General features: G+C 32.0%; 1 protein-coding gene across 8 annotated transcripts in view; it reads right to left on the bottom strand.

Moving 5' to 3' along the window:
• Positions 1-25739, bottom strand: part of LOC129945756 (disintegrin and metalloproteinase domain-containing protein unc-71) — a 506847-nt gene that overhangs the window by 180133 nt on the left and 300975 nt on the right. For all 8 annotated transcript variants that reach the window (XR_008781514.1, XM_056055660.1, XM_056055659.1 and 5 more), the window contains exon 6: positions 9188-9261. Coding sequence is in view for 7 of the 8 variants with exons in the window: in XM_056055660.1 (XP_055911635.1) it covers positions 9188-9261 (74 nt within the window). In the remaining variant the exon portion in view is untranslated. The remainder of the gene's footprint in view (positions 1-9187; positions 9262-25739) is intronic.

Here is a 25739-nt window from a genome sequence, read left to right as displayed (position 1 = left end):
CCAGTCTGCAATTTTTTTCAAAGAACAAATAAAAGCTTTCAGAAAATGGGAACAAATTTGGTAAAAATTGGTTTTCGATTAAAAATCTCGTTAAAAAAAAACAGGTTTTGAAATCAAATTTATTTATTACATAGTAAAATATTGTTGGTAATTTTTTTACGAACACAACAAAAAATGGTTATTTTTTAACTGAAGTATTATGAGAACAAGGAAAGATATTACCTGTATTTTTTTCATCTGACACGAAATGTTTAAAAATAATCGCTTAAGACTCAGTCTCAGACTCAGAACATTTATGCGTTTCATATACGTATGTACATTTATAAATGAAAAATTCATCTCACTGCGGAAACGCATTCGCTTTATTAAGTCAATAATGTGATATTACATATTCATTCCATAATAAAGCAATAAAATATTGAACAAAATGATTACGTGTCATCTACAAACATACAACATCACAGAGACATAAGTATAGTTGCAAATAAAATACTTTTGGAAATTGCTTTACCAAGGTAGATCTACATATTTGTTAAGACTCATGATAATTCCCAGGGTTTAAGTTCATTTATATACCAACTCCTGTTCCTGTTTTTGTCCTATAAATACAACGATCCCAGAGTCAAATCCCAGTGGAACCTTCACAGAACATCATCAGACACACACATCGAACGAGTGAATTATTATAGTTATTATATTTTATTTTGTTTCGACGACACGAACGGTTACTCGAAGACAGTTCATTTGTAAAAAAAAATATAATTGTTCTGTTCCGCCATCGGGGAAATTTAACGGTGGATATTTCTTTTTATTTTGGGAATAATATCCTCACAAACAAACAAATTCGTTCGATCCTTGTTTTATTAATTCAATTTCTTTTTTAAATTTATGAAATCTCAGCGAAGAGCAAAACTTCATATGTAAACATGGCGTAATAATAACAACTTAATTCATTTTTTTTGTTGGCTATGTGTCTGATATATAGAATACATATACATACAAAGCTGTACTTATGCAATACACTCCGGCTCCCCATTTGCCATGTCTACTTGTCATTTACATTTTTTGAATCCATATAATAACAGTGTTGTTGATAATTTTGTATGTGATCCTGAGGGCTGCCGTAGCTGTGGTGTTGGCTGTGGCGGTGATGGTGGGGTGTGGTAGGTATTACAAAATGATTTAAATTAAATTCTTTACAAAAGTATTCTGATTCAGCAGCTCGCAGGCTCTTGAGTGTGACAAATCAATTTGGGTATAAAAATGTTGTTTGTTATGTGTGTGGGTTTTTTTTTTTCTTTTGCTATCAGCGCTATTAAAACAAGCTTCATCACTTAATCAGAAAGTGACAAGTAATATGCGCGTGTTGTTAACGAAATCATACAAAGTCATTTAGCATTGTGTAGTGTGCTGTGCATGGTGTAGTAGGTATATATAGAGGAGCTATTGTGCAAAGCGATGGAATAATGACTTCTGATAAGAATATGAAAAAACGAGCCTTTTCAAAGCAAGCAAGCAATAAATTCGTTAAACGGTGGTTTTGTTTCAATATTTATAGGTGATATGTATTTTGACAATTTTGTTCGATTCAAGTTTTCCCAAGTTCAAAAAGAAAAAAATGTTCATGAAAAAATAGATTTTCACTCAATTAATGACCCGAAATGTAATTGGTTTTCCTACATGGAAATAATAGCACATATTTTTGAATTTGAGAACAAAATGGTATAATTTATGAACATAGAAAATTATATTTCTTGTATTAACTTTTTAGAAAGGATTTGATGCGACCAACACTTTGGATATCCCAGAAAGTCTTATAAAATATTAATAACAACATTTGGTATTACAAACAAAAGTTTGAAGTCATGAGCCAAAAAGATGAGAAAGTTCTCAGAGTCAGAACTGACGAGCTTGAACTCTCATGTGAGACCGATCGAACAGACTCGGACTCGGACTCGGATTCAGTTTCACATGCAAAAAAACGATTTCACTCTCTACAATTTTGACTCAGTGATATGAGAACGATCTCAAAGCCCTTTGTATGCACTTGCACTATTTAAAACAGTAGTTTCTGTGTGGTCAGTCGAGTCCAGAAGGAAAAATGTCTTCTGGAAATGAAAGTATTATTATAAACAATATTGCTAAGCATTTTAGGGAATTATAGTAAAAGAACTGATACTTAATAAAGTTTCCTTAGTTGTTTGTTTATATGAGGTCATTAACCAAGGCGTTATGCCATACCCTTCATCACCAAGTAATATTGCTGAAGAATTATTATTCATATGATTAAATAAGAAACTATTTGTCATAATACGGGAGTCATGGAATGATCCTGGCCAACAAACCTAAATGCTTGTAAATTTCTCATCCACGTTGCACGTAGCCTGTTCATTTATTGAGTAGTATCCTTTTCGGTTGACGTACTCCTCGTGGTGATAGGGTGGTTTCCTTATACGCACGTGTACAATCCAGGGCACCAATGGCTTAAGAAAACTCATACTCACTGCTCCATAGCCTTTGCGCTTCTTCTATTTCTTCAGAAGTGTGTGATAATATGATCCAATCAGTTACACGGATTGCAATTTTTGTTGCGACTTGCTGTATCACCCTAGATATTGTTGATTGATTGACACCAATTTTTTTACCAACACCGATTTAAAATCCAGGATCTCCTACATAACATAAAAAAATTTATTTTTTCTTGATGAGTCAAAGCACACCGCTTGTTTCCAGGGTTGGTCCCAAAAACTCATAATTGCACACCTGTTTCACTAAATCTAAACAATTTTCGAAAACCTTCGCCAAGTAACAAATATTTTTATAAACTCGGCCATTTTGATAGTTGTTTATCAACTGAGTAAGAGAAAACCCATCCTTAATAATTTGTGAGATCGATCTCATGCAATCGAAGGTTTACTCATCTTTTTGAATATCAAAATATGAACTTTCGTACACAGAGCTTTCGTCGAGAGATCGATCTGAAGACTTTGATTTTGAACTCAGCTTGAGATCGATCTCGGTCACTGTATTTTGTTTGCATACCACTCTAAGAAAGTTTTCAGAAAAGTAAGTAAAAGGCTTCGAGTCATCTTTTTGCATATGACCCAATATCCTTTGCTCTCAAGGCACTTGTCGGAAAACATTTTTAGTTTTAGTGGGTTTTCGTTTTTCGTACGTTGTAAGGTGGATTTTTCGAGAAAAAAAATCAATAAAAGGTAACAACAATATTTTGGATATGATAAAATTAGCTTCATTTCAATAGTAATTTTTGTTTCCGAGACGTTTTGGTCGAGAACTAATTTTTAGTAGGCCTTTTGAAGGTTCTTATTTCTTAAACTAAACATATCGATTGTTTTTTTTTAATAAAATCACCTTATGTTCACACAAATATCTTGTAAACAAAGTAATTATTTCAAATTGAATATCTTATTTGTTTCTTTTTATATAACAAAAGCTGTCAATTGGATTTTCTTAAAAATTACAAAATGTTGGATATAAGGTTTTCCATAATATAAAATTAGTTTGAAATATTTAAGTTTTTATTTTGTTTGTAAAATTTGAAGGTTTTATTTTTTGTCACTTAGATTTTTCTTAAATTTAACCAGATGTGAATGTCATTCTATGGATCTTGAAACGTCGATAGTTGTCAAATTGAAAAAAATTAAAAATTTTGGTCTGTTACAATAAATACAAAATTGTTTTATTTTTCAAGTTCGAATAGATAAAAAAAATCCGTACGGCGAAAAATCGTTCCAAGAAAAAAACACAGTTTGAGACTTAAGTTTGGATCAATAAAGAAGCCTGAAGTTTAGACACATCTTCGCAAAAAAACTGATAAGAACTTGTATTCAAAATAAGTACTAAAGACAAGTTTACTTTTTTGAAGTACGTAAGTGAGTGCCAATGGACCGCAAAGATTGCAAAAGGCATTTCCAAAAAGTGGCCAGTAGCTAGTAAACATAATTGATAAATATCAGCTTGTGAGGCAAAACATTTCGTCTGGTCTTGCGCAGCTAAGGGAATTTGGTGGGAGTTGTTGGAAAGGTATAAAAAAGGACTACAAAATGGAATACATAAATGTAAATAAATATAAATCCACACTGATAACTCGCATTAGTGCCCTTGAAATAGTTGAAAATTATAATGCTACAAAAAAAACATTCAATTGAAAATTAAGTTGTTTCCTTTTTTGCGTAAATTAGACTTTCTAAATAACTAACACTAACAACAAAATTTTATATAAGATGAAAACAATCTGCAGTCAATGTCTTTCTTTATTTGAAAATGGAGTTGGAAATAAAATTCTAAAATTGAATGGCTCTTAAATCAATTGCCAGAGATATGAATATTTTTACAGCTTATGACATGCATGAAACAGATTGAACTTTGAGAAGTATTTTTCATTTTTAGATCTTTGTCATTTTATTTTGATTTGTGTATCATCGAGTAATAATTTAAAATTAACAACCTAACCTATACCGAAACAAAACACATGCACTGACAAATAAAGGTTATGAAGGTCTCAAATAAACTTAACTCTCCCGTTATCTTTTTGTTTAAATAAATCCAAATAAGTTGATTCCATAAAAAAACGTACTTGCATTCAAAAAACAAACAAACAAAACTCGTATAAGCGTATTTACTGAATGGTTAAAAATTATGTTTGAAAATAAACCCTTAACTGCGGCATAAGTATAACATCTGTTTGCAATCACTCTCCGTTTTCATTTTCATACTTTTAGATAAACCGTAATTCACATCAAAAATCGCCTGTTTGCGAACCTCTTCGCTTGATGGGGTATAATTCCGCATCCACATTCATTCTACAACCCAACTTAACCCTTTTAGAAACCAAGTTCTGAACTTCCTATTTTATTCAATAATCATAATTTCAATTCCAATTTCAATCAGTATTCAATTTAAATTGCTGCCAAATAGAGAAACGAAGAAACTTCCTGAACGATGTGTTTATTTTATATCTCTGCAACTTTACATACCTACGCACAAATATACACATAATGGGTTTAAATTTGAATGCGTAGGTACCTAAGGTATACCTATGTACCTATATGTGTGTATATTTTTCGTTTACCGCTGTTTGTGACAACACATATCCAAAGATACACACCCACACATGTTACCTCATAAAAAATCACATAAAAATCGAAAGGTTTTTTATTTTTATGTCAGCACAAAACGTAATTTATAAATATTTACGATACGAGTATTTTTTGTATATCGTACTCAGTTTGTTATTTTAAATAAAATTCACGAAAGGGACGCACGTACATATTTGTGTTTATGCTTCAAGATAATAATGAAGTGGATAAACAATGAAAGCAAATGTACCAAATTTTCAAAATACAAAAATAAAATAAAAAAATAACGCTTGTTTGCAATTTCAAGATGTCCCGGACCGTAGTACCGATCAAAAGCAAGGGCAGAGACTTTAACCCAGCATCTCCCAGTTAGTCTCGATAATTATTGGTATGCAACTTTGGATTTAAAATTGTGTATTTGTAAATATATGTATGTATAACTTCAATTATGTATGTGTCCTTAAAAATTGATTTTTAGTAAAGGCGTAATAGTTTTTTTTTTAATTCGGATTTTTGCTTTTGTCCCTACATATCTGCTTAAGTGAATTTATTCTCGGGTGCATTTTTATTTGTTTCATTAAGACTGAAAACAAAAATTTAGTTTTATGTTGAAAATTTCCTCCAAAGTCTTAAATAATAACCTTTTTTTTCAAAAATAGAAAGCTACTGGCTATTCTATTGGCTATTTCAATAGAGCATTATTTGTGAAAATATTATAGACATGAGAACTTGCGGTGGTGTTCAAGAGTTGCAAATAGTAATAGAACGATCGCATATCTATCCAAAAGACTCAAGTACGTTATTTTGAATAATACTTATGTTTCGGACAAATTAAAGCTTTGTAACCTTCAGCCAGATCAGAGGGAGTAAGAACTTCTTGCACCGACGGAGAAGACCTAAATACTTCATAGCATTTTTCGCGGTGTAAAATATGTGACCACCATGCAAAGGATGGTTTGTTGTGCACATAACAGCCTAGCACAGAAATTTGACCAGCCTCCTCGATGAAAGTATCACCCATGGATACTGGCATTGGGGAGGGTTACGTTTTTGAGACAGAAGACAGCATTGGATTTTCGAAGCGTTAAATTCTACATTGTTCTTTATTACCCATTGGACTATGCTGTTAAGATCAGAATTAAATGAGCTTAACGCTGTATTTGGTTGTTCACATCCAAGAACAATTATGAGAATATAGACACAAATAGGAAAATCTGAGACTACTTTTATCATTGATAAAAATCAAGTAGGCTAGAAGCTTCAGACAAAAGGTCATTTTTTAAAATAAGAAAGAGTGTCGGACGCAAAACGCAGCCCTGGGGCACACAAGTGTTTAATTTGTGAACATACAATTTGAAAACGTCTAATACTACTTGAATTGATCTGTCCAAAAGGTAATTTTTAACCCAACAAAGAAGAGATTCGTCAATGCAAATTGCCCGTTCATTCGATAAGAGACCTTGGTGCTACTCTATTTCAAATGCCCTTAAAATACTGAGTGCATTGATATGACTTTCTATGAAACATTTTTACTGTCACGTTGAAAGTCTTGACATTTCTCAACGTTTGAAGATTCCAAGATTTTAATCCATAGTTTTTAGAAAAAGACTTTTTTAAAAATATTCAGTTGATATTTTTTAAACTATAAAATAAATAAATAAATGCAAAGTTTATTTTAACTAGAACATGTCTAAGCCTACACAAAATTGGTATGAACTTTAAAAATATTTAATTAATATTAATTATTATTGAATAAAAAGCTGAAAGAAATATAGGTTTCTTAAATTTTTGTGAAGCTCGAATTGGTATTTTTTTTACACAAAAAGTCTAATTGCAAAAAAAGAGGCTGAAATGCGACACAAAACTTGTCATTTATTTTTTTTAATCAACTAAAGGTAAGCAATAATATTACATCAAATCTTATCAATTTGTGTAGATTTTAATTTTTTGAAAAGAATGATTGCAGGTTTTTTATTAAAATTTTACTGAATTTTGAAAACAATATTTTCTGTAATGATGAATATACGACTAGTTGAAGACAATATATTTAGTTTTTGCCAAAATTTTCGAGTTAAAAATCAGTTTTTACAAACTTTTTAAGTTTTAGTTTTTTGTAAAAAACGTTGCATAGATTTTTCTGAATACTAGTTACCAAACACGTTATTCCTCCAAACAATTATTGTTATTATTTATACACAAACATCTATTTGAAGTGCATATCTCTACTGGTTCTTGAGATATGGACGACGAACAATGGTATCCCGAACTTAAAAACAGGCACTACGGACATTTTTCTAAAAGTTTTTGATTTATATTCTAGAAACCTTGATCTCATATAAAATTATTTTTAAAAAGCTGTTTTAAGCTTTAAACAAACTTTTATCAAAGCCAATTGCAAAAACCATAGTCAGTTTGTACTGTTAAAATAAACTAAAATACTGATCTGGATATTATCATTGGTCAAATTCGTTTCTGCTGTTTCAGTCGAAACTTGCGCAATCAATCCCTTTTTTCTAAATAGACCATAGTCAAATTTATTTGTATAATGTATACCCTTAATATGTTGGAGGGATTAGAAATAAAGTGACGGTGCATATTAGTTTTTAAATCTTGAACATTGCAATGAGAAGGAAAAGCAGAACGTATCTGTACAGAAAATGTTAAGTCAAGTTAGAACTGATGTGCAATCATATTCTCTTCCTTAAGGTTGAACTTTTTTACGGGATTAATGTAAATGGCTATTTCACTGGAGAAACGTCCGTTTTAAATAACGGTAAATAGTGAAAAATATGAAAATATGAATTTCCTCAGAATCTTTTAAACATGCTTTCGACACAAAACTTTCATCAAACTCATTCATCTGTTTGGATTTTCGCTTTATGAGGACAAGTCCACATGTCGTTGAAACAAATAAAACTCAGACGCGTAAATCTTCTGACTTCAGAGTTTTAAAAAAAAAAATGTTTAATTCGCAAAAGCGTGAAAAGATTTTCCAGTTTTGATTTAAAATAAATAAACATGATGGTTGGATTTTCTTTTCATTTTTCTTAAATACTAGGACTTATGCTTTTACTCGTATGCGTGTGTTTTTTTTTTAAGTTTAAATTCTTTAGCTTTTAGATGCAAAAATGAAAGTTCATTGAACGTGGGAATAGAGCATAATTATTTTTTTCTTTCCTTCTTATAATCTCAACCATCTTTTTCAGTACAGACGCTGATAAGACAGCGTATAAGTTTATGAGTATAAAATATACTCGTATACACAAAAGCATTAACGTGTGAATTATGACATCTTCATTATGATGATGAATGCCATTTATATTCAAACTACATCCTTAAGATGAATAAATTGCATATATATATACCACACCATACACACATATGTTGATCCACACACAGGACATTATTTCAGTATAATTATTCCTTTTTGTACACCAAATTAAAAACGCTGTTATGTATATTTTAAAAAATATATACTACAAGTAGAAATATAAAAGATACAAGTACACATCATAAAGGAACTTGCATGTACTTGGTACATGACATTTTATAATTTTTTTTATTCTAACGACACACACATGCGAGGGTTTATTCAAACATCAAACTCTTTTGTCTAGACATTGTAGACGGAATTATATTTTAGTTATCCTTGCAAATAACTTTTTTTTATACAAATATACATTTTTTGTACATTTTTATGTATTTTGATGCATATAGCATATTTTTTCAATATGCTTTCATATGTACATTTATTTTTATATATTTTTTAATTTATAATTTTTCTGTTGTGCTTGTTTTTTGTTTGTTTGTATATTTAATTTGTATGGAAAAACTTTTACTAAAAATATACATATTTATGTACATGCCTATTTTTTAGCATACATCAAGTTGAACGAGGACATTATTTGTTTTATGAAAAACAATAAGTATACATATTAGGTAGTTTGGATAAGTTTATATATGTGGTGATATATACATGTGTAAGTAGCTGTAATCACTTAAGTATGTAACTGGCAATGTGAACCTTATGGTTTTAAAAGTTTTGTTTTATTTTGAAACAACTATGTAAATAATGTTTGTGTACTTACGAATTTAACTCCAGATCCAAGCGAAACTTATGATTAAATGCCTTAATTAATAGTGAGGTTCGGTGAAAATGTTTCTGTAAGTATAAAAATAACAATTTGTTAAAAAAGTTGTAGAGAATTGTATACATATGTATATAATATTGAATACCAACCAATAAACGGAACATTGAGAATAAAAACTTTGTTTATAGTTTATAAGAACCTATTCGCAAGTTACACGTTTAAAACATTTAATCATTATTCAAAGGTATATTATTGAAAATCAAGTTAAAAGGCATTAATCTAATATTACATGAAGAAACTCAGCCGATTTTTGACTTCCTTTGACTTAAAAAGCAATAAATTCAAAAATTTTAATTTTTCAAAATGTTAAGCTTCTTGATAAAATTTGCCTCATATAATTTTACCTATAGGAATTTACGATAAGTTGGTTCTGAGATTGAGCGCAGTGAAACTTAATCCTCTCCACTTAAGTACCAAAATTCGAAGGGTTTTCTACTTCCCATTGGAACTTTATCCGGACCGATTTGTCGAATTAAAAATTGTGATATTTCTCCACGTTTCACGGTTCAGAGAATCTGAATCAATAATTTTTGGATATTACTATAGGAATCTAAGAAAAAAAGTTCTAATTTTGGCTGACTACAATATCTATCAAACCAATAACGCTAACGACTTCAGTTGAATATTAAATAAAATAATGTGACTAGTGTAATTTTGAAAAAAAAAATCAATTTACTGATCAATCATTTGAAACAAATGTCTTTAGAGCCTTCTTGTATGAGAGAATTTATAGGTTAAAACTGAAGCACACAAGTCTTAATATACCATAATCCTAAAGCCTACATTATGAATTATTACCCATGTGCACTTACCTACTAACCCGCATAAGTGCTTTTTACAGTCAGCATTTAAGGTCAGAAACTTATCCGGGTTTTACAGTATACTACTAAAATCTACTGTAACTCAAAAATTGTGAAAGTTTTCCTGGAATTTAGTCTTTAAATTTCACACACTAGACAAGTTTTGTTTCACAGAAATAGAAACATCTTAAATTCAAGTTCCTTATACTGAGCGTTTGAATAATAGAACTTGTTCAACTTGATGATTAATATTTCATTTAATAAAATGAGTTTTTTTTGGAAATGTTGGTTTTCTCTAAAATAAATACAATGCATATGTATAAATAAAGAATCACGTAAGTCACGTTCGAGTATAACGTGCAATGTTAACCCTGTACTTAAACAAAAATTAATTCGATACACTTTAAAACACATCCCTCACTTAAAAACTAATTTGTTTTATAACTAAAAATGGACCCATAAATATTCAAAGCTAAGGTTATAACAGTATCAAAGGAAGCATAAACTCACATATTTTAATTTCTATAAAGTTGAAGATGTTATTGTGTGAAATACATTAAAAATATATTTGTATTTAAACCTATCCAAATTAAAGTTGAATAAAATATAAAATTGATTGAATCAAAAATAGAAAGGGCTGAGCTAAGTCTACATTTTATTATAATCTATTTTCTATCCTTCTTATAAGGTGGACCGAATAATTAAGAAGCAACATAAAATAAAAGTTAAATTAAAGGCCAATACAAAACAAAAATAAATCCTCTATGAATATGTATCCATTGGAAATGTCCATCAGAAAAAAACATACAGTATTTTAAAAATAACTCCTTAAATTTATACACAGTGAATATACATATACAATACACATAGTAGATAGAAGAAACAACCTTTTTCAAGCATACTCAAAATATTATATTTATATACATTTATTTGTATTTCTATGTATGCATCTCTATATCTAATCCAAATAAAAACAAAAATTAATCACACAAAAAAAGGAGCAAAAAGGATAAAGAGGAATTTATATGTACATAGGTATTTATTGTATACGTATACAAAAATATACACGACACACATACATAAAGCTAAAAGGACGATTTAAAATGTAAATTCCTATTTAGTTTACCAAGCATTAAGACTTTCAATATGAATACAACAAAAACATAAAAAGCTTTTAAGATATTAGCGGTTTTCCAAAAGAGAACGAAAATACACTAGTGGTTCGAATCAGCTCTTCCAAGAGGTTTTTGGGAAGCTGTAGCTAGAGCTCTTTATGTATAGAAACTTTTGTTTGTTTTATTTAATTTATTTGGATTTGCTTCGAGAAAATTAAATGGTAAAGTCTTTTTTTTCGAGCATTGATCGAAAACATATAAAAATAATAATTTTTCTTGACCAAATTTTAAGTGAAGGTATACGTTCATAGTTATGGTGTATAAACAGTATATACTCTAACTTTTCTGAATGAGGATAGATATATTTCATATTTTTCTCATTCAAAATTGAGGAACGTTTATTAAAAGTTGATATTGTTGACGAGAACATTATCCGTAGTTCTTTAAATATATAACATTACATTACATTACACACTACCCACCACATAAATGTACAGAGTAGAGAACACAGCACCTTGAGCGACTAGACTATGTAAGGTGATAACAACACAAGACATTAATACAAGACAGAAGGACAGAGGAGAAAGAACAACAGACAGAAAGAACACATGGCAACAGCACGCGGTAGGTTTCGAGATGGTCCCCCATATTCCACTGCAAAGGACGATGGAAGGATGAATGCATTCATAAAAACAGTATCAAGTCGATTGCCAGGCATTTAACAAATTATGGCTGGAAATTCTTCTTAATAAATTAAATTGGACTTAACAACCGTTTACATATGTTTATTAGGTTGTATCTCAAAGATATAGATTATATTTTCATTCATGTTATTTTAAAATCAATCAATCAAACTTGTCTTCGTTTGAAGTTTTTTCCGAAAGTTCCGTGAACCATATGTTATTAGAATTTGTATGTTTTTTGTCAGGCCAGTTTTTAAATACGCTTACATTGTATGGACGCCATACTATTTCGTTTATATTGATAGAATAAAAAATATTTAGGTTTTTAAAATATGTACTCCTTTTTCCCCTGCTTTCTGTAAGTAGTTCAAATTATATTGGTTTTAAATTGAGATTTAAGTAAATATCTTTGAATTAATGTTAGCACTTAACGTATTTAATAAATATATCTAATGCATCCGTGCAAGGCCGGGAGTGTTGCTTTTATTCCAAAAAATGTATTTGCTATCCTCCTACAACCTTACAACTTTTGTTTGATATTTTTCGTTTATGCGTAAATGGTTTTTACTTTAAGTAAAAGAATATTATTTTTGAAAAATAAAACTCTAGGGTTTTCAGGAATTGAAAATAAGCTTAGTTTTGAAAAATTGAAGTTAAGGCAAATAAATACCCTCTTCCAAACTTAAATTCTTATTAAATATGTATTTCTTTATACCCAAAATGCTTGTCCCTATAAAGGATTTATCCTAAGAACATACGAGTATGTATTATAAATATTATGTTTATGTATTTGTTTATATGGGTATGCTTCAAATGCGGGAATTGAAGTAATATTAAGATATGAATATCTTTAACCTAAACATCTGGATCTCTAGAATTATTATACTTCTTATGTTTTTCCTTGCCTTGACTTCTATGTTCTTCCATTCGAATTCATATTATATATTTTATGATAACAATTAATTGCTTATAAAAATGAACCGTATGTGATAACATATTGAGTACATAATGTATTTTTGCATGAAGGTTGGTCGTTACAAGGCAATTCATCTAAGGTTTTCAACGAATTTTATGATTTGTTCGACCCTTTGACAGAGGAATTTTAAGACCTTGTTAAATTGAACTATTTAAAAAGCCAATAAAATCAGATTATAAAAATATAATATCTCAATAGTAAAACAAATGTCTTACAGATTATCGAAATATGAGACAGCAAATAGGGATACATCTATCCACAAGCGTTTTTACGTTTAAAAATAAAATTTAGAAAAAAATATTTATTTGGAATACAAACATTTAAATCGATTTTTTTCGTTTAAAAAAATAAAAAAAATACATTAAACGACCACCCTTATCATACACACAACATCTTAGAATATAACTCATTTTTTTTTTTTGTATTTCTTTCCTTTTTTCAATTCATTTCAGTTCAATACACATAAATATTATTCAATTTTATTTATTTGTTGATTTTAGAACTCATCCTACTTGAGGCATAATTTTAAATATTGTTCAGTTCGTTTTCATTTAACAATCTCCTGTTGTTTTCTTTCTTATTTTATTTTTATGGTACATTTTTGTCTTACAATTTAAAACTTACAAGGTAAGTGTTTTAGGTTATTTTGAAGCACGTAGGTTAAAGTAGGTAGATGTATATTAACGTTGTTGTTTTTTGTGCTACATAAGACAAATTCCGCGGGCCTTTATGGTGTGAAAGTGTATGGCAAACCAAACATGCCTGTCTGTTAGCACCTTTATAAATTAAGAAAGAATGAAATAACTTTTTTTTGTAAAGTTACACAACAAAAATACAAAAAATGCAAGACATTTTAAAAAGAATTCGTACAGGGGCGGACTTGTTAGTTTTCAAGAAGTTGTTTTTAATGTTTTAAATACAGAACAAAAATATATATCATCAACCAATATATAGAAGGTCTTATTATATTTTATTGAGTTAAAATTTATTTTAAAACAATGAAAAGACCTTTATTTGGTCACTCAATTGCAGTTATTCTTTTTGAATACAAGTTATTAAAAAAACACAAATAGTTCTTAAAACGTCAGGCCTTTGGCATGTCACAACTCTGAAAACCAACAATTAAGTAGCTGTCTAGTAAAAATTATCATTGATTTGAGAAAACTTATCAATTTACTACAATCTGTGATGTATATAGTTTAATATGTACTACATCTTGTGTTCTCTACTTTATTTAAAAAAATAAGAAATGTTGTGTTTAGTTTCATTCGTCAGTCCGTTGTGTGTTATTTAAATTTAAAATTCGTGCGAAATATCGCCGACTCAATGTCAAATCTCACTTTAAATTTGAATGTTCGTAATAAAGTTAGTTACGGGTCGCACAATTTGACGGCCACCACCACTGTACCAGAGTTTGGGTTATGTTTGTTGTTGATACCCGTGGTAAGCCAGTCAGCATGTCAGTCCTATTGCGAGTCGTTATTTTTTTGTTAATCTAAAGTTTATTTTTATTTATTCATATTATACTTTGATTTGTTAAAATGTAGTTTGTTGAAATTCGAAATTACAAAAAACAACATTAGTTTCGATAATAATCTCAAATTTCGTCTTTTTCGTCAGTAATATGGCGTCAGTATTGTGTCAGTTAAATAGTTATTGTTCTTTGTTTAGTGATCATTAGTACTTTTAAGATGAATATTTTTAAATTTTGTTCATATTGTTTGTTGATTACTTTGAAATATTTGGTAAAACTATGTGAAAGTTGTAAAAGATAGTTGAATAACGTTACGTTAAATGTCAAAAGTCTGTTATGAAAACTGATATAGTATTTTCTTATAGTATTACATATTAATAATTATTTTTAATTGTTACTAAGTGGTTTATCATTAATGAATTTTAAGAGATTTTTACTAATTTGTATAAAATTTTAATATATTACTTTCAAAACTGTGTATACTCGTCAGTCCCCTGGCAGTCAAATTCTGAAATTTTCAAATATCATACAATGTACTCAAAAAAGTGACTGGCCCGATTGGGAGCAATATACCAATAAGATTAGCTATCATATACACTCGAATTTGAAGAAGTTGGATTTAATAACTATCGTAAACAAAATATCGTCAAAAGTTACCAAACTTTTGTATATACACCCATATATTATAATAGACATAATTAAAGGCTTCACATTTTTCAGATTTGTATAAATAAATACTAAAATTAGGAATAATTAAGTCCAATTGCAACACAAGTTACACTTTTGTAAAGAAAATCATTCTTTTTAATTTAGATATTTTCGATATTTGTATGTAAGAATGAGATATTTATAATATTTGTGTAACTCAAATTTCAGCCCCCCGAACTGGCCGCCCTAGGCGGGTAACAATTTTGACTAAATAATAAATCCACCATTAGATATTTTAAGAATAATGTCAACAAAAGCAGGACCAAATATTATTTGACAATTCACGAACACGTTTTTGCCTTAAGGATATTTTTTCGCACGTCGACTTGCATTTATCATTATTCTCGGGCAATTTAAAGGAGTTTAAACAAAATGATACAATTTTGCTTCCTTTTTCGTGCTCTATATGCTTGGAATATAAATATAATTTTTCGCCTCCTTTTTTTCTTTATATTTTTGCTAAGGTTGCAATTTTTGTTTCCTTCAGCTTCAGGGAAGTGTTAGGACATAGTATACCTACGTACAATAAAAAGGAAGGTGTAAGGAAAAGGATGTTGGCTGTTGAGTTGAGAGATGGTATAGTGATGGGGAAGGGTATAGGCATTGGTATAGCTGCTCCAACAAATGATTCAAAAATCTAATTCAGTGTGCTTGGCACATTGTATACCTTTCCATTGGCAGTGTTGTTGTTGTTGGTGTTTCTTTATTTTTGTATTCGCTTCCTTTTCTCATATGATATTGATGTGTAAGTTGCTGCTGTTGTTGTTGTTGTTATTATTATTCCTCGCACTCTTTCGGGAAGGATTGGATGTTTGTATAAAAATTAATATCCGGCAAACAAAATTGCATAAAGATTCTTTTGTGCGCTTAAGTGAACTTCATAAGCTTGTCGTAAACTTGGATAGGCATACATATGTACATAGTATATAGTATACGAACCAACATACAAGGCTTCAATGAGAAGGTATGTAAGGAGTATTCGAAAACGACGACGACGAAGACGCAGGTACCTATGTAAGCATACAAATTGTTCACACGGCTCATTGAATGAATGTTGAGAAGCTCATAAAAATAAATCCCCGAATTATGTTCTTTATACGTTATGGAATGACTTGTTACAGGAATTGCCACTTTTTTATTTTTTATTTTATTTTTTTTTTAGCCTAATAAGCATACATTTTTAATGCAATCTTACAATCTAAGGAATTGGTATTAATTTTGACAATAGCTTTTGATTTATGTGACACATTTTGTGAAAATTTGAGCCAGAGTTTTTTTAATATTCATAAATTTGGTAATTTAAGTGAAAAAGATGGATGTTTTGATAACTTAATCTATTTTACCGTCGAGAGATGTTTATCAGGCTCCTTTTACTAATAGTCCCCGTAAATAAGATTTGAGAGTGAGACTAAATAGAGTTGTAACGAAGTAAACGTTCATTTACCGGTATGAAATTTTAGGCTAATGCCTGTAAGCAAATTATTTTACCAATTCCTGAAAATCTAATAATTTATAAGTACTCTATTAAAACTCGTTTGTATTATAAAAATGAAGGAATGAAAAACGATTTTCAAAAATGTAATCTGTTTGTCTTATAATATCAATGCACTTAGATAAAATTTACAAAAAAAAAAACTCATCAAACATTGACACATTTTGACATTTCTGTATGAAAGTGGAGCAAATCTCGAAATGTTTTTGTTTGAGTTTTTTCATTATATTTTGGCGCTTTCTACTTTTTAGCTGACATGGTTTTTGGAGCAATAACAATAACAATTATAAATAAATAGAAAATGTAAGTTCCATACTTATATTGGGTCTCGAATTATTAAATCGGAACTTTGAATAACAAACAAACTATTTGAGCTCAAATTCTATTTTACAAAAGTCGTGGTGAATTCAAATAAAAATAATTTTGAACGTTTACCTTTGATCAAACTTATATTTAAACTTTATATTTTGAAAAGTGCTCAAGTCAGAAAATTGGTATTTTGAAAGCTACAATTATTTCATCTTTTTAAAAAATGTATCATATATTGGTATTGAAATTAATCCATAGCACCATAGCAACAAAAAAAAAGAGGCTGGGATGCGACCCACACTGATAACTTGCCATCCCGTCTGTCGATTTGTCTTGCTTAAAAGTTTGTCTATATGTAGGTACTCGTATCAATTTTTACCAAATTTGCGTACTATTTTTTGTAGATTTTATTTTTTATGAAAAAGGGACTATTGGATTTTTATATAAAAATTACTGAATATCGAAAACAATATTTTCTGTGAAATAAAATAAGTTTGAAGCCAATATTTTTAATTTTTGAAAATCCATTTGAGTCGAAAGCAAATTTTTACCAAGTTTTAGTATTGTTTTTTTTTACAGTTTTATTTTTTGTAAAAAAAACTGTCAATACGATTTTTTTCAAAATTAAATCGAATGTTGTAAACAATATTTATTATAAGATAAAACTAGTTTGAAGCCAATATTTCTAATTTTTGAAAAGATATTTGAAACGAAAACCAATTTTTACCAACTTTTGTACATTTTTTTTTAGCTTTTTAGTTTTTTGTACAAAAACTGTCAATTCGGTAATTTTCAAAATTTTACTGAATGGTAACAACAATATTTTTTGAAAGATAAAAGTAAATTAAAGCCAATATCTCAAAGTTTTGAAAAGATATTTGAGTCGAAATGAATTTATTATTTTTTTTTGTTACTTACTTACTTACTTAAGGTGGCGCTACAGTCCGGGGCGGACCTGGGCCTCAACCAACAAGCGTCTCCAGCCAGCTCGGTCCCTAGCTAGCTGTCTCCAGTTTCGCACGCCAAGTTGGTTGAGGTCCTCTCCCACCTGGGTGCGCCACCTGAGTCGCGGTCTTCCTCTACTGCGCCGTCCCTCGGGATTGGATTCGAAGACCTTCCGGGCTGGAGCGTTGATGTCCATCCGCTCTACATGACCTAGCCATCTAAGCCGTTGGACTTTGATTCTGCTAACTAGGTCAGTGTCGCTGTACAGCCCGTACAGCTCGTCGTTATATCTTCTCCTCCATTCTCCATCTATGCGTACGGGACCAAAAATCGCCCGAAGAATTTTTCTCTCGAAGCATCCTAAGACGCTCTCATCTTTCTTTGACAGGGTCCAGGCCTCAGCGCCATAAATGAGAACCGGGATGATGAGTGTCTTATAGATGGTGATTTTACATGCTCGAGAGAGGACTTTACTTCTCAATTGCCTTCTAAGTCCAAAGAAGCAGCGATTTGCAAGAGTTATTCTTCGTTTGATTTCAGCGCTGGTGTCGTTGTCTGCATTAATAGCGGTGCCTAGGTAGACAAAGTCCTTAACTACCTCAAAGTTATAGCTGTCCATGGTGACGTTTTGTCCAAGACGTCGTCGTTCAGTGTCCTTTTTTGATGACAGCATATACTTGGTCTTGCCCTCATTGACCACTAAACCCATCTTCTTCGCTTCCTTCGCAATGCTCAAAAACGCTCCACTGACATCACGCTTTGATCTTCCAATTATGTCAATATCATCTGCGTATCCGAGTAATTGGATGGATCTTTGGAAGATTGTGCCTCTAGTGTTTACGGTTGAGTTTTGCACAATTCTTTCCAGAACGATGTTGAAGAAGTCGCATGACAGTGCATCGCCTTGTCTAAAACCTTTTTTGACATCAAATGCATCGGTAAGATCTTTTCCGACCTTGATAGAGCAGCGTGCATTCTCCATCGTCATTCTGCACCAACGGATAAGTTTGACAGGGATGCCAAAACTAGACATTGCTCGGTAGAGCTCTTCCCTATAGATGCTGTCATACGCGGCTTTAAAATCGATAAAGAGATGGTGGGTATCGATTTGAAGCTCCTGGGTTTTTTCCAAGATCTGCCGTAGTGTGAATATTTGGTCGATAGTGGACTTTCCTGGTCTGAAGCCACACTGATAAGGACCAATCAGGTTGTTGACGAATGGCTTCAGACGTTCACATAATACGGCAGAGAGGATCTTATACGCAATGTTAAGGAGACTGATGCCTCTGTAGTTGGCGCAGTTTAGAGGGTCTCCTTTCTTATGTATCGGGCACACTATGCTGAGATTCCACTCATCGGGCATGCTTTCTTCCGACCAAATTTTGCAGATGAGTTGGTGCATGCTCCCTACCAAGTCATCGCCTGCTGCTTTGAATAGTTCGGCGGTGATGCCGTCAGCTCCAGCAGCTTTGTTTGACTTAAGTTTAGATATAGCTATCTTCACTTCGTCAAGGTCGGGTAGGCGGAATTGTTGATCTGCGTCGCCGAGGTTGAGTGGTTCTATCTCCCTTACAGCGGAGTTCGGTTCGTCATCGCCGTTATATAATTTGGAGAAGTGATCTTTCCATATTCTCAGCATCGACTGTGGTTCTACTACGATGTTCCCTTGATCGTCTTTACAGGCTTCGGTTCGTGGCTGGTACCCTTGGGAGGTTTTTTTTACCTTTTGGTAAAATTTACGAACCTCATTCCTGTTGTGACATCCCTCTATCTCCTCGATCGCGCGCTTCTCATGCTCTCTTTTTTTCCGTCTAAGAAGCCGGTGTTCCTCTCTCCTCTTCTGCTCGTAGAGCTCGCGAGCAGCTCTAGTCCTTTTGTGCAGCGCCGTTTTGTATGCCTCTTGTTTCGCTGCGTGCGCTTGCCGGCATTCGTCGTCAAACCAGGGGTTTCGCTGTGGTGGCCGTGTGAAACCTAGCACTTCAGAGGCGGCATCTCTGATGGCTGCAAGGCAATGTTGCCACTGGTTTTCAATGCTTAATGCAGGAAGCATAGGACTCCTTAGGAGGTTACTAGAGACTCGATTGGAAAAGGACATGGCAGTCTCTTGCGATTGTAGCCGTCTAACGTCGAATCTTCTCACAGTACCTCCTTGTTTTGGCTTGGATCGGGATATCCGTAGCCGTACCTTGGCTACAACGAGGTAGTGGTCCGAGTCAATGTTGGCCTCTCGGAATGTTCGGATATCCTGGATACTGGAGAAGTGTCGTGCGTCGATCGCAATGTGGTCAATCTGGTTGACGGTTGATTGATCAGGAGATTTCCATGTCCCCTTGTGGATATTAAGATGCGTGAACTGCGTACTAGCTACCAGAACGTCTCGCCCCGCAGCGAAATCGACCAGCCTGAATCCGTTGTCGGAGGTGGTGTCGTGCAGGCTGTATCTCCCGATTATGCCACCAAAGATGTCTTCTCTTCCTAGCTTGGCATTAAAATCTCCTAAGACAATTTTAATGTCATAGCCAGGGCACTGCTCATATGTCTTGTCCAAGAGCTCGAAGAACATATCTTTGGTGTCTTCATCTTTCTCCTCTGTTGGGGCATGCGCGCATATTAGGCTTATGTTGGCGAATTTAGCCTTGATGCGGATTGTCGTGATGCGCTCGCTCACACTGTTGAAACTCAAGACTTTTTGCCTGAGCCTAGTTCCAACAACAAATCCACACCCAAATAGACGCTGTCTTTGTTCTCGGTAGCAGTCGCCGTAGTAGATATCGCAGTCTTTTAGTTTGCGTTTACCCGGTCCATCCCATCGCACTTCTTGGATGGCTGTAATATCTGCCTTGCAGCAGGTTAGGGCTTCCGCTAATTGTTCGGCTGCACGTGGTCTGTTAAGGGACCTAACATTCCACGTACATATCCGAAGTTCGTTGTCCTTATTTCGTTTGCGTGGGTTGTCAACAGTGAATCCGTCCGTATCCGAGGCTTGTTGTTGCTTCGAAACTATGATGTTTTTACGTGGCCAGGAAGTCACCCCGACGGCACAACCCCCAGCCTGGAGGGCCAGATCCTTAGTATAACTCCAAGGAAGGGGAGCCGGATGAACCGCTCCTTATAGGCCTGGGCTCCGAATATGTCGAAGAAGCCCTATAAGGTGTTCACTAAGTAGTTCGACCTTACTGGAACTGTAGACGCCACCGTTGATTCTATCTCGAGAATTCGTCCGCTGCCGCCTGGATAAGGAGAGGTGCCTTAGTGGAAACACCTCTCCCCCCCTCTCTCGTTTGCTGCCCCCAACAACTTTCCACTGGGGTTGGAACCCAATCTCCAGTTGAGGTACTAGGCACCCGATGTTCACCGCGGGGAGGTGAGAGTAGGAGTTGATAGACAGAGGTGGGTTTTGAGAAAAACCTGTGGACGCTTGTGTCCTCTTGAATGCACATGTCTACCATTTGAACATCATTTTTTGTAGGTTTTTATTTTATTTTAAAAAAAAAACTGTCGATTTTTTTCAAAATTTTATAGAATGTTGAAAACAATATTTCTAATAACATAAAATAAGTTTGAAGCCTAAATTTCAAGTTTTTGCAAAGATATTTGAATCGATATTCAATATTTACCAGCTTTGAGTATTTTTTTTGTCGATTTTTATTTTTTTTAAAAAAAAACTATTAATTCGGTTTTTCTCAAAATTTTATCAGATGTCAAAAACATTATTCTTCGTTGCACAAAATTGTTTTGGAGAAGGAATCCTATTTTAGTCGTAAAATTTTCAAAATTGACAAATTTTTTATTTTATTTTTTTGATTTATAAAAAAACCGTTAGATGGATTTTTTTTTCAAAAAATACACTTCATTGATATCGCGTTTCAATACATTATATAAAATTTAATTCAAGTCTCTAGCGTTTTTGGTTCGTAAGATATTTAGTGTTTACCAAAATGTTCACCTTTTTTCAAACTGCTATGGTAAAAAACCACCTACGCAATTTTCTTGAGAGCCCTTTCTGCCTTATTATATGTATAATAAAATTTATTTGAAATCGATATCTCTTCGAAAAACACGTCTCGAACGTACGGACGTACGAACGTACACGCACGCATAGACATCTTTCTAAAAATCTTTTATTTCGACTCTAGGGACCTTGAAACGTCTAGAAATGTCAAAATTTTCAATTTGACAAATCGGACAAATTACAACAACTCGGTAACCAAATTTTGTTTGCATTGTTAAAGTTTGGACCTGAAGTTTATTTCAGCGGAAAATTCAATTAGTTACCCAAAAGCCTGGAAAGCTACAAACATTTCGGTTTTCGCAACAAATAAACATTAAATAAACGACTATTTCTAAAATGGATACTTTTGGTTTCAGGACAGAGTGTCAGCCAATGTAATTGGAACGATTTTTCGAATTAAAAATTTTGACATTCTTTGACGTTTTAAGGTCCCTAGAATCTAAAGCAAATATTTTTAGAGAGATTTTTGTGTGTACGGAATTTCGTAAATGCGTACACCTTCAGGATAACATTTTTCCTCGTTCCTATCTCAAGAACCAGGAATTATATGAACTTCAAATAAATTTTGTTGAATAGATAACAGCACAGAAAAATGCAGCAAGGACTTTCAAAAAATCGAGTGTGGGGTTTTTGTATTATAGCAATTTAAGTAAAGTGAAAATTTTGCACGAACCAAATATCTCCAAAAATGGGGGAACTAAACCAGACAATGAAATCAAACTTATTTTATAATATGAAAAATATTGTTGCTAATTAAACGTTAATTTTTAAGAAAAATTTAGGTGACAACTTTTTTTTACGAAACACGAAAACTTACAAAAACAACAACAAAATGGTTAGAAATAGTTTTCGACAAAAGTATTGTGAGAACAAAGAAAGATATTGACTTCAATTTTTTGTATCTCACACAAAATGGTGTTAGTAATATTTTGTTGAACTTTTAGATGAATCAACAGACGGGTGCGTATGGGAAATTATCAATTTTTGTCGCATCTTAGCCTTTTTTTCATATTTTTGAGAAGAAACTACTTTTTTTAAACAAAATTTCTGTGATGTTTTTAGCCCTCAATTATTGACACAAGAATTTTATCCTTCGATACTCTTATCTTAATGAAAAGAAAAAGATAACTTTTCCATACAAGCATATATATTTTTGTCTTGTAAGATTCAGTCGAGTAATGCACAAATGTTATTTTTCATCACATGAATCGAGGTGGACAGTCACATAATGCTTAAATTGAAGAAATTTTCCAGGTCCCTAGGCAACTTAACACCAGGTGAATGAAAACAATCCACATAACCACATTAGAGATTGAATCCTTCGTTGATGGCGGCCGGCACAATGGCGTGCAGACCGGAAAGCAAATATATGATCGGTTAGAGATGACAAGAAAATACCATAAATCTTCATGGCCCACTATTTCTCTATAAGCTTATAGCGTATGTATAAAACATATAGGTACAATCATTCTTAACCATACCAAATGCAATCTTTACCATCATCATGAGGAATTTGTACAGAATGTACCACAAGAACCAAGCGTGAAAAAACACAAAGTTTTCACTTTAAGCTATGTTCATTTTACCAACATATCCATAGCTTCCATCATTTTATTTTTAAATCATAAAAATAAATTTAAAAAACAAAATATACAGTATAAAGAGACAAAAAGAAAAACTCTACAAGAACACTGATGATAAATGGAAAACGAAATGAACAAAAGGAGAGATGGATGCCACCTCCTTTCCTTGTACCTTTTGTGTACGAGGAGTATATTCACTTGGACCAGATGAGATCAAATTAAAAGACGAAGAAAATATGTATGCTGCCCTAAGCTCAGAGTGGCTAAGAGTTATTTTCTTGCAAATATAATATAGGTAAAGAAACTGTTTCGAACAGAGTAACTTTAAATCCAAAGGATGATGTTACCTAACCCCTATAGTGGGAAGGTACCTAACCTTCCTACCTTCTTACAAGTAAAATGGTTATAAGACGACGAGCAGGACAACGATGACGACGACGGTCAACATATTCAACCCAAAGCATCACAACAAACTACGAAGGATATAAATTGTATAGCAAAAGCATCTGTTAGCCTTTTTTAGTTTCGTTTATTTGCAAATTTAAAATATCCGCAAGCCAAATAATAATTGGAGTGGTAAAATGTGCTAAGTTCTTATATATCCATACATAAAGTTTGTATATATTAATCTATGTAAATTTAAAATATAAATCTATGCTAAAATTATTTGACTCGTAATTATTTCCTTCGGCTGAACCGAATAAAATGCACATAAAATGTTGTCTGTAAAAAGATGAATTGTATAAGTAGCTTAAACAAGGGTAAAAGGTGAAAAAGTTAATTTGTTGGTAAATTAGGCTATAAGTTTAAAAGACTTCTCAACAAAATTGTTTCTCAGTTGAAGTTATGGCTTACTTACATTTGGTTTTGGTTGACAAGACTAATAATAATATTTTTTTCTTCGGATTTTAATAGTTGTCATAACATTTTTCTATGCGTACCGAGCGTGTGCCCGCGGATTTTTTTTTTGCAAATTTCAGTTATCATTACGACTTCAATGCACTGTATAGTAAAATTTGTAAGAACTTCAGAACTGTCATATGGAAAAAGAAACAGAGAGATTGTTTTGGTCGAAATTATTTTAAAATAGAAACCAATTGCGTCTACAATTTTTAAGTTCTGTTGACTCCTTTTTGATCTAGATATATGCAAAGGTTCATGAAAAACAGTAATTCTTAAGAGTTTGTCTTCTCGAATCAGCTCCAACTTAATGAGAAAATGATCAAATTTTTCTACCAAATTTTCTTATTGTCTGATTTTTTCAGTTTTTTTAGCGTTCCTTGCATTTATGGAAATGGCATCACAAACAGAATATATTATGATTGGAAAAAAGCTACAACTTCAACACAATTTCTAACATTTCTATATGAAATTCACCCAGACCCATCCAAACTATTGTTTTTTAGCTCTTAAATAGGGAACATTTGGAAAACTGTTTAAATCTTTTAATGCTTTTATACATGCGTTGTTTAAATTAAAAAGTTAGACTCTACTTTGCGATACAACAGTTTTCTAAAAAACCTAATAACTAAAATTGTCACTTGTCCCTTGAAATAAGATAAGAAGTTAAGATACACATTATGTTATTTTAATTTTGTCATCCTTCTTTACAGAATATTATAAAATTATTTTAAAGCAGTGCCGTCTTTATGTGAAGTGCGTTACTCCCCCTGATTAAAAGTCTGGATCCGCCCTTGGCTTCAGAATATTATGTAATATGCCCCAGTTATCCTTTCGAGATCTAGCGACAAATATTATTGAATAATTGTTTTAAATTTAATATGAGATTTCTTTTAGGTTTCAATGGAAGTGATGTCGTTTCCATAGTATTAGAGCACTTCAAACTCGCGACACACCTTACTTTTCAAATATGGCATGTTGAACTAATCATTGTTTTTTAAACTGATAACAAATCTAAGTTTTCTCAATAGGGATCAAACTGGTCTAGTTTCGATTGAAATTATGAAAAGAAAATTCTGTTTTTTTTGTATAAATTTAACAAACATTTCAAAACTTTATGGTTTTAAGAACAATCAAAACAAAATATTTTTATTTCATTGAATATTTGTGAGAATAGTCTAAATATAAAGTGGTTTTGGGTTACGGATACACGAAATCTTTAAAAATATTTACTCATTTTCAGAGGTGTAGGCTTTAAAACAATACAAATAAATGTTTTCAAAAGACACCTCACACAAAAATAGAAAAGATATGCGATAGCTACGTTATATTTCGGTTAATATTTTGAATCATTAGGTTCATGATATCCATAGTTGTGTTTTTAAACAAATGTAAATTCTAATTCTTGTTTTAAATATCAATGTTTTTGCAATCTCCCATAATGCTAAAAGGTTTGAATCTTTGCTGTTGATCTAGGTAGGATCTTTTAAAG

The sequence above is a fragment of the Eupeodes corollae genome, chromosome 2 (assembly GCF_945859685.1).
Source record: "Eupeodes corollae chromosome 2, idEupCoro1.1, whole genome shotgun sequence".
Classification (NCBI taxonomy): domain Eukaryota; kingdom Metazoa; phylum Arthropoda; class Insecta; order Diptera; family Syrphidae; genus Eupeodes; species Eupeodes corollae.
Note: the sequence above shows the minus strand (reverse complement) of the source record. Positions and strands in the feature narration are given on the sequence as shown.